The sequence below is a fragment of the Carettochelys insculpta genome, chromosome 5, assembly GCF_033958435.1.
Source record: "Carettochelys insculpta isolate YL-2023 chromosome 5, ASM3395843v1, whole genome shotgun sequence".
NCBI classification, from domain to species: Eukaryota; Metazoa; Chordata; order Testudines; family Carettochelyidae; genus Carettochelys; species Carettochelys insculpta.
In genome coordinates this window covers 44389509-44399872 of record NC_134141.1, presented here as the reverse complement: position 1 = coordinate 44399872, position 10364 = coordinate 44389509, and the positions used below count along the sequence as shown (strand labels likewise).

The 10364-nt window shown below is 41.7% G+C and overlaps 1 protein-coding gene and 1 long non-coding RNA gene across 4 annotated transcripts in view; one reads left to right on the top strand and one right to left on the bottom strand.

Annotated features, from left to right (window-relative positions):
• Window positions 1-406: 406 nt before the first annotated feature.
• LOC142013524 (uncharacterized) lies at window positions 407-2952 on the bottom strand. The gene is made up of 3 exons (XR_012645666.1): window positions 2822-2952; window positions 1880-2004; window positions 407-469 (listed from the first exon to the last, which is right to left on the bottom strand). It is a non-coding gene; the product is annotated as an uncharacterized LOC142013524 (long non-coding RNA).
• Window positions 926-10364, top strand: part of ZNF608 (zinc finger protein 608) — a 116029-nt gene continuing 106590 nt past the window's right edge. For 2 of the 3 annotated variants that reach the window (XM_074995016.1, XM_074995018.1), the window contains exons 1-2: window positions 2665-3229; window positions 4094-5136. In XM_074995016.1, the coding sequence (XP_074851117.1) occupies window positions 4261-5136 (876 nt within the window). In that variant the 5' untranslated portion in view covers window positions 2665-3229; window positions 4094-4260. Of the gene's footprint in view, window positions 1022-2664; window positions 3230-4093; window positions 5137-10364 lie in introns of those variants that run through there. The other variant, XM_074995017.1, reaches the window with a different exon arrangement.

The window sequence follows — 10364 nt, the reverse complement described above, 5'->3', positions numbered from 1 at the left end:
GTAAGTCATATGGTTTTAAAAAAAAGAACATGAAATAGAGGCTGAGGACGGCGGAAGCGTTGGGCTAAGGAGCAAGGGCAAACCGAACACGCCGCTTGCAGTACCTTGAGTGTCCCTCTAAGGCAAGGCTGGGGGAGGGAAGGAATCCAGCTCTGTTCTTGGCTCAGCCTCCCCCGCTTGAAAGACATTGTTTGCTTTTCTCCTTCGCTAAACAGGAAAATGATCGCACCCGTGCACAGCATCTGCCGCCCTCGGTCTCGCGTCAGACGGCTGCAATTCTGAAGGAGGGGGCATTTCAAAACCGAGGGTGAGATTTGACACAGAAAAGCCTCCACCCTTGCTTTGGAAAGTGCCTAGACGTTCAATTAAAACGCAAAGGAGGAATTCCTCCTCCCACTGTGTGAGGCTTGGCTGGGCGGCTCGCCTCCTTATTTGGTTGTCTTCACATGCAGTGTTCTATAGGATAATGCTGTAATTGAAACGGGAAACATGATTTGTATCTTACTGCAGCAGGAAGCTGCCCGCTGTAGCACTAAATGTAGTTTGAGGATTGCAAAACATAAGGCTTCTATGTATGCATGCGTGTGTGTTTCTCGCTTTCAGCCGCTTCGGCAGCCGAGAGGAGCAGGGAGCCAATCAGAGGGCCCGGTTTCATAAAAGCTGGTCTCTGATTGGGCAGATGGGAAAGGGCATTGGGAACAAAGAAAAGTCCCTTTCAGGTACAGAGTCTGTGCTTGCTTCACCCACTCTCCCTTCTCCAGTTCTGATTTCTGCAGCTCACTATTGCAGTAAAGCCAGCTTGTTGTGTAGTGTGTATGTGTGTATATGTGTGCAGGGGGATTTTTATTTTTTTTAATTTTGTTTTAAAAAGGAAGGTTCATGATAGCTGGTGCTCGTTCCTTCCAAACCCAATAAATCTGTTGAAGAAATTTAGATTTTTTTCCAAAAATAAAAAGCGGCTGCAACAAAAACACACTCAATGCAGTTAGAAGGAAAAGGTCAACTCGATCCAATACAGATCGTAAGTACGGTTGCGTGGTGTGTCTATAGCACTTAGAGGGGATTTTTTTTTCATGCAAAGGGGAGTATTACGAGTTTTGTGCATTGAAATAAGGAACTAATGATTTGTGTTTAAAAACAACAAACAAGACCACGAGTAAGCTGAGTTATCTGTAAGGGATATGAAGGTGAGGGTGAACGCATTGTACTCTCACACAAATCATACTTGACGGGGCACTCGGCGGGGGGGGGGAGGCTTTTTTTTTTTTTTTTTTAACCTTTTTTGGGTTTTTTAACTAACCAAGAGGGAAAAATAAAAGTGACACAACTAGAGGCCAGCGTGCATATTTACTCTCGCTTTCCGCCCAAGCGCCCCTAAAAAAGAGCGAGCAACTTGTTAATAGGACCTGTGGGGTACAAAAATAGCTTAATGGAACAGGGGAATTTTTTTTTCTTCTGTCACATGTTAATACCAATAGTGTAATGCTAAATTAGGGGTTGGTGACGCCCATATGTTACGGTGCAGTGAGCGTTTTACACCCCCACGCCAAAAACCAGACCCCCCCCAACTGTCTCTACCGTGGGTTTAGAAGGGAGGCTACTTTGGAAGCTGTCAAATGTTTGGTTATGTTTTATCTCTGAAGGCATGAAAACCTTGAAATAACCTCCCCAACCCATCCTCTGTCTCTGAACTGCTACAAATTGCAGATAACTCGAGGAAAGGTTTTATAAGGTGTTTGTCTAAAACATATGCTTTGCCATGGTGTTCAGTGCATTTCACTCATTCCTAACTTCAGAGACCCAGTTCTCAGAGAGAAATGTTTCACATTCATAACTTGTAGCTGTGCCAGCAGCAGGCGGGGGAGGGAGAGAAACAGACCTTAAGGTTTTTTTTTCTTCTTCCTAAAGACCAGATCAGTATTTTCTTGATACGCTTGTCACCCATTTTTGTTCTCACGACAACCAATTGAGCCCTTGATCGTCACGTGATGTGAAAGGCTTGAACTGTAACAAAATCGCTCCTTTTAGATGGTTGGTTGTTGGGAACTCGCCCATCCCCCCCCCCGCCCTAACATTTCCAGCAAACCACCTCGCCTTTCCAATCCATCAACAATTCATTACAGCTTTTAGCTTCCAAACGCCAGCTAATTAAAAATACTAAGCCGAGCTCCGAGGCCATCTGATTTAAAGGGGGAGGGGGAGGGAAAATAAATAAAAAGACGATGTAACGTTTGCTGAAACAATAGAGAAAAAAATCCGTCCTGCGGAAAAAAAAAACAAAAAAACAACCACCAAACGTCCGTTTTAATCTCTTTTGTCTCTAATTACTGAATTACGTGCAACGTGTCTGATTGGTTTTGAGCTCCCGGGTTCCCTCTTCCCCACACGCTGTAGTTTAGATGCTATTTTTTTACAACATAAAAAAGAAAAAGGGAAATAACAAATCCAGATCTCCCCACCCCCCTTGGGAAGAGGTACTTAATTTTAAAACACACTCTTTCCTCCACTCCCACGAAATGTTCTGAGAACTGGTTTAGCAGAACACTGATATCCCCCTCCCTCTTCCCTGACTCTCCCCCCCCCCCCCCCCGTCCCTCACCCCCTCCCTCATTTCCCCCCTTAAGTTAGTTCAAGAAATCAGATCTGTCAGGACGGGCGAAAAAAAATGCCACTTCCCGACTAACAGGCGGAATCCAGCCCAGATTTTCAGTCCTTTCTTCTTTTTTCCTTCCTCCCTTTCACTAATTTATCCCGATGTTAGCACATTCTGTCTTGTAACAACCGGACGCCTGTAGGTTTGTTTCATGGGATCATTACTTACTGATCAGGATGGCTCTGGAGTCTGGAGTTGAAGCCGGAATGTGAAGTTGGAAAACATTTGAAAATTGTTGTTATTATTACATCTCGGTGCTTGTTAAGAAACAAACAAAAAACCCTGGTCCTTGATGCTCCTGTTCTGAATGTGAAATATTGTCTTCCAGCTTGTAAAGTTGAGGAACAACATTTTTTTTTAAGAAAGGAGGAAAACAAAACAAATAAAGGATTCCTGATCCGGGCGCCAAAATGGGGGGAGATATATTTTTGAGCGATTATACTGGCTGAAATGTTTGGTTTTTTACTTCTTGATCACTTTGCTCTTTGAATAAAATGAGTCACAGAGTTGTTGCTGAGTCGAGTGGGAACAGCATTTTGATTTGCTGGCTTAATTAAAAATGATAAAGGATTAAAGGTAAGCAATATGCTTATATATGTACAAATATTGAGACAGTCAACTGTAAAAGGGATAGATCAATTTAAAATCGTTTTAACTAAGCTTTGTCAAACACACACTCATTTGCGGTCACTGAGGCCACCTTGGTGCAGATCACTTAAAGTGTATGTCTTAATCAGTTTCCTGTACAGTCAGTAATACTATATTTAACAGACTGAGCAATTGTGTTCCCTAGGAGTGCGTTAAAACTGGTTGTAGAATGCTCTTGGGTATATTTTAAAAGAAAAGACACTTTTTACCCATAGAGTGGGATATTTCTTTTAAAAGTATAGGTGCTTGTTTTTAAACAGACGCTATCTTGTGTTAATGAAAAACAGGCTTCATGCCCCTGCCTCTCCCCCCCAAGGTTAAGTAAAATTTGGGTAAAAGATAGCATAGTAAAGTCACCAAACTTCAAGGGTCTGGTTCAAAACCACAAAATCCAAGTAATGCAGTGAGGAGTGAAGCTGTGTCCTTTCTTTCTCGTTTGTGTGTCTAAGGTGGTCCAGGAGCTTATATTACACATGTGCTCCAACAGCTAGGCACCAGCCCTAACTCTGGATTTCCTTGGCTTTGTGGATTTAAATCATGTAGCTAGGGTGGTTTTGGTTTTATGGGTTACAGGACTTTTTAAGAATGATCATGGCTGTTGGGATACAATTAGGTTCAAGAAGTTCACTTTAAAATAACCAGAGCAATTGCCTCCTATTTTACAACTTTTTATCAAAATAAAAAGTGGAAATATTGAATGATCTCACCCCCCCCAATTTGCCCCCTATGTTAATCCTATTATATTCTGGTAATATCCAGACAAGAACTATTCGACTTTTCCCCTCCTCACAGGAAAAGGTGGACCTGGACTTCAGGGTGTAAGCCTATACATACCAGGGGGAGGAAGACAAGAAGAGTTAATTTTTTTTTAAAAAAAAGTTCCACGGAGATAAACGAATGTCCCCTCATCTCCAAAGGAAAGTTCATCGGATTTTTATGCTAGAGATCTCATCTTCAGGATGTCAGTGAACACTTCCACTGCAGGAAAAGGTGTGGATCCAAACGCGGTTGATACTTATGACAGTGGTGATGATTGGGAAATCGGGGTTGGAAATTTAATAATCGATTTGGACGCCGATTTGGAGAAGGACAGACAGAAATTTGAGATGAATAATTCCACTAATACCAACACCAGCAGCACCAGCTCCAAGGATTGTGGGGGTCTGGTTTCCAGTGGGGCTAATGCTACTTTAGTGGATGGCCTAAAATTTGCTTCTGTTCAGCCCCCTGGCCCCCAGGGGAATTCCTCTCACAAAGAGACTAGCAAATCAAAAGTGAAAAGGAGTAAAACTTCTAAGGATGCTAATAAATCTCTGCCTTCTGCTGCCTTGTATGGGATTCCTGAGATCAGCAGTGCTGGCAAGAGGCAGGAAGTCCAAGGGCGCCCTGGAGAGGCAACTGGCATGAATTCAGCACTGGGTCAAAGTGTGAGCAGCAGCCCAAACGGCAATAATAACAACACTAGCAACAACAACCCTATTGCCTCTTGCGGGAAAAACAAAGAGGAGAAGCCAGGGAAAGGCCAGGGCAGCAGAGGCTCCAAGCGGGATAAGGATGCGGGGAAATCCAGGAAGGACAAGCAGCATGACCTGCAGCAGGGCCACCCCACCGGTGGGGGTGGCAGCAGCCAAGCTCCTTCTGGGCACCTGTATGGCTTCGGGGCCAAGGGAGGCGGTGGTGGGAGCACCAGCCCCTTCCACTGCGCCTCCTCCACGGTGGGGGAGGTGAGCAAAATCGCCCCGGATTCCGGGTTAATGGGGAACTCTATTTTGGTAAAGAAGGACGAGGAGGAGGAGGAGAACCACAGGCGAATCAAGAAATTGAAAACAGAAAAGGTAGGACAAGCTCTTCTTCCACCTCCCCTGCCCGCTTTGTCTGTTCCATGCTCCCCGCAGCTGCCTTCCTAGCGCCTCTTCTTTGTGTTAGGTGTGTGTGCTATACAGACACACCGTGTGTACAACTCCCCCCCCCCGGCCCGGAGCTGCTACGTTGGGGTCTTATTTGCGTCCTGTCTCTTAATTCCTCTCTCCCGCGCCCTCCCCCAAACGTGGCCAAGCGTCTGCTCCGTGTTGTCTTGTCTCCTCCTTTGTTTGTTATAAAGACGAATGCGAAGCGAGCCTCCCGGCCGGGGCTGTAACATTCCGGAGGGCTGTTTGCAGCAGCTGAGGACACGTGTCTGCAGAGCGGAGGCTTGTTTGTGTGTGTGGCTGCGACCTAGTGCGTGGGTTTTGTTTACTGGCCCTTTAACGTGCGCTCTAGTACCGGAATGGATGTGCCTTCTGCCAAGGTGGAAAGGAAATTCACATCCTATCTCTTCGCCCCCCCCCCCCCCGGCCCCTGTCCCTGTCCCTCTGTTTGGGGTTTAGATTGCGACAGGGAGGACGGATGCTGCCGCAGATACTTGAGCTCTTCCATGTACCTTGTCTTGGGGTGTTGGGGGGGGGGGGGGGCTCTCGTGTTTGCTGAACTGACAAGAGGCCCCCGAAGCTGGCGTAGGGGAGGGGCAGAGCTAAGCCAGAAAGCTCCCAGTGTCTGTAATAATTGGCCCGGGGGAAGGGAGTTAGGGGGAGGGGAGTGCACCGTGTACTGTGATATGTGTACAAATTACATTGCTCTCAAATGTGGTGGAACAGTTTGTCTCCTGTCAGGGCAGTCAGTCTATCTTATCTGAGCACTGAGCATCTATAGGTTCCTGGCTGTGAACTTCTTGTTTGCTGAGCAGATGAAATGTGTGAAAGAAAGTTCGTTCGTTCTTCATAAAGGAGGGAGTTCTCTGTAAAAAATAAATGGCCAGGTATTGTTAGGGTAGGGTGGGGAAAGGGCTGGCTTTCTTGGCTATTGTTATTGCTTGTTCAGGCAGGTTCTAGTATCAACAGCAATTGTTCTGTCCAGAGGGCAGAAGGTTTTTGTTCTAGGATCTAGAAGGGCTATTGTTGGCTAATCATTAGGAAACAAATGAATTCCACAGGTTGTGTTGAATCAAGACACCTTCTCACACACAATCTTCCTCCCCTCAAAAAAAAAAAAAGTAAGTATTAGATTGTGGCATTGATTGTCTGTCTGCAATTGTTCTTAAATTACCTGCCTTTACAACTTCCCTGACCGACTTCTAACTGATGGGAAAACTTTCTGGCTAGTGTACAGAGTTGTTTACCAGAATCCACATGGTGTGAAGTCCTTGGGAAAATTTATACTATTTACAACATATTAGGAGCTTCTTTTTGTGTTTCATTTCTGATCTTTAAGATTGTGTAATGTCAGTAAATTCTTAGAATAGTGATAGGATTGCATTTGTTAAGAAAACATAAAATAGATTCAAAAGTCTTGTATGAGGAGCAAATTTTAATTTCACATTGTAGGTATTTTTTCACTTTTAGGTTAGTGTATCTACAAGACAATTGGATCTATATAACTTTTCTAAATACAGATAATTAGAACTGGGTTGGTTTAATTAATTCACAGGTGTGAATTTGCATGCTGATTTATTAAAGGTTTTCTGTTCAGTCTGAAACGGTCCTAAAATCTCATGGTCTTTTTAGTAATTTAGTACAGTAGGCATTTGCTTTTGTTGCCAGTAGTCTTCAAATTGCTGTTCTCTAATCTGCTTTAACTATCTAGATAAATTGCCCTAATCCAGTCTTCACAATGGTTGCGGTTAAAGAGTCAGAGCCATTTGATTGGATTCAGTGGCTGCCTGGAATGTGGGAGGTACTGCCCTTTTGCAACCCCCTTAGCCTTTTAATCTTTCAGCCAAATGTTCACATTCAACAATTTTGTTTAGCTGGCACTCTGAACATTTCAGTATCTCAAAGGCTTGCTGTCATGGCAACAGAGATTAGAGAGTAGTGTGGTTTCTCCAGTTTTTGTGTTCTTTTCTCTCTCTAGTCACAGAAGAAACTGTATGAAGAATGAATTCATATACATGCAAGTAATCTTCAGTCAGTGTAATGCAAATGGAATAGTATGTAAATTAAGAAGAAACATGTTAGGAGTGGTTTTGAGCCAAAGGAGCACCATATTTTTCTGCTCCTGGCTTTATAGAATTCCTGGCACTTGCAGTCCCACTAACTCTCACCGCTGTTGGCACACAATGATTTTAATACAGGCTTCGCACGTTAGAGTCCTGCAGTGCTGGCCATTGTCTATCACCCTGGTGTGCTGGTTTAGTGTTTGAAACAACATCCCTTAGTGTTTCACTCCAGAGAGCAGTTTCCTTAAAAGAACATCTCCTATTTGGCATAGGAAAACAGAACTCACTGCAGACCTTGGTTGCAATTTTATATCTAACTTACAATGCTATTATTGAAACTTCCATTTAAAAAAAAAGCCACAAATCATTCAAGAGAATTTTTTTAAGGATTTAATCATTTTATGTCTGCTTTGGTTATACACATCTGCATCTGTAGATGTAACATGCCCCAAAAGCACCATTGTGACTGCAGATCACTATAGTATATAATTTTCAAGCCTGGCAGTTAAAATCAATTTCCATTTGTTTTAATGTTTATGAATGAGTTGTCTCGTAAAATGTGAATAGTGTCTTGTCAGGTACAAATCAGTTAAGGCCTTCAAATGTAAAACCTGAGGTTCTTTGTGTGGTGTTTGCGGACATCTCATTGTGTGTATTTACTCTTTTTTTAAAAGCTTGGAGCAGATTCCCAAGAGTTGCAGTCACTGTTTAATTTTCACAGTATACTCAAATGTCTATTTTTGGTCTCTTTGTTCTGTTTCCTTACTGCAGAAAGTCATGTAAAACACCATAAATTGGATCTTATGAAGGCTAATTAAATCAATGACTGTGTTCTGCAGGCTCTTTTGTGCAGAAACCACAAGTATGTTGTAAAAGTTGCCACTCCCCTTATATGTGGATAAAGTTAAAGTATGCTATAATTCTGAGATGTTTGAGTTATATTCATGAGTGCCATTTTGTGGTTAAGCCACCGGTGACGTGTCTGAATAAGTAGATTTGGCAGGTAGGCTAACCACTCCTGAGATTTTAGTGTTAAAACCTGTCCCCCGTTTCTCCACCCTTTAATTTTTTTTTAAGCACAATTACTCAAAATGTTTGTCAGCATGTACTCTTCACCTGGATTACATGTTGGTAACTTTAATTGCTCTTACGCTGAGCAACGCTCAGATTATCTGCAGTAGTATTATGTTTTAGATATGGATTTTGATGGGTAGCTCACAACAAACTCTAAACCATGGGAATACTAAATATGAGATATTAAACCCTTCTGTTTGTTTAAAGAAGAGGGAAGAAATACAGAGAGTCTACAGCAACAGTTAAAAGCCAAGCTGCTTCCATCTTTAAAATTAATGAATCTGGTAAAATTCCAGAATGAAATTTATTTCTCCTGTATTGGTTTATAGGTTTTCATTAAGATTGTATTTCACATCTGAAAGTTGTCTTCAGTGAATTAACCCATACGTGACTGATATAATTTATTATATTCTTCTTTCATAGCTTGTTTTTTCACACTTAATAAGGGAATTCTGTGTACATTTTCCAAGAGCTTGTAAATCACTGAAGGACATACTCTGATTAACGACGTCATGGAGATATGCATTCCCTATATTTTGAGCCTTACAAATGCTCCTTCTTGGGTGTAGTTTATTCACTGTGAAATAAAAGGGCAAAAAGGTCACTTGCTCTAATTAAAGAACAAAGTCCATTGTTTGATAGCAAACTGTTCTGAAAGCCACATAAGGGATTTAGCTGTTAAAATCAGTAATAACTACGGGAGTCTAACAATAAGCGCATCTCAAGGTTCTTAATGTGCTGTAGTGCTGTCTAGTAGTGTGACCGTGCTTTCTGAGCTAGGTGAAGAGGTGTTGCCCTTTGGCTGAGGAAAGCTTTCTGTGTGAACTTGCTGACCTCTGAGAATATGTTTCACCAGCTTTGCTATTGAATTCCTGTGCACAGCTAAAGAAGTATTAAAACAAGGGAAGGTAGTCTAGAATTTTTATACCACAAAGTCTTGAAGGCAATGGGATTATTCTAAACTACAGGCAAATTATATTTCACTTAGGACATCAGCACTTTTACGATTTTAATAACTTCATAAATACCCATTAAAAAGGAAAAGATTGATTGTTCAGATGTCACGAGGTTAAGCATGTTTTCCATGTCAAATGGCTTTTGCTGCAAGATTGTTTTAATTAGAGTTATATAAAGACTTGTTTTTCCAAAGTAGCATTTTATAGTCTAATAAATGAAATGTATGTTAAAAGTGCTAAGCAAAAATCTGCCATAACCGCAGAGGTGTTCAATAACCAGCGTCAAATGACATGGAAAATACCATCTGTTCCTAGTTTTCAACATAAAAACACAAATTGAATACCTCAAGATTTGCTCATATTTTGACTCTTGCTTTTAAAAAAAAATTAAGAAGTTCACCTGGAACTTTATAGAAACTTTCTGACTTGTAATAACACAAGCAAGACTGTGAAAACATATTTGTACATATATTTTAACCAGTTCCACTTTTATTTAAGACATTTTCTGAAGTTCTGTCACTGAAGAATTTATAATATTGAATCAGCTGCTGCAAGCAAACACAATGATAGCAATTTCTTCAAATATCTTAAGTATTTAGCTAGAACTTTGTCAATTTTTCCCAAAGAGGAAACAGTCTCTCAAAGGATAAATTCATTAGGCTCGTATCAGTTACCTGATTGCATGTGATAAAACCATTAACTTAAAATTTCCATGCACAGACCTTGCTCTTCAAGTAAGTGCCCTAAAATAGTTGCTAGCTGGAAAATTATTTTTTAAAGATAGCTTTCAAGTTCTGAACTGTTCGGCAATAAGATTCTTGGCTACAGACTGTGAGCCCTAGATAAAACATCATCCGGCTTTTGTTTGAGTCTTTTATTGAAGCTAATGACTGGTCTTGTGCTGCCCTGAGATAAATGACATTATCTCTGAGTGGGCTGACAGGAAACAGACATGTTAATGGTGAAGCTGCAGGGAGGATCTGCTATAGTTCTGACAAAAGAGTAAAGCATGGACCCCTGGTTGTGATCATTAACACATAATGCATTCCTGCTTTTCCTAGGA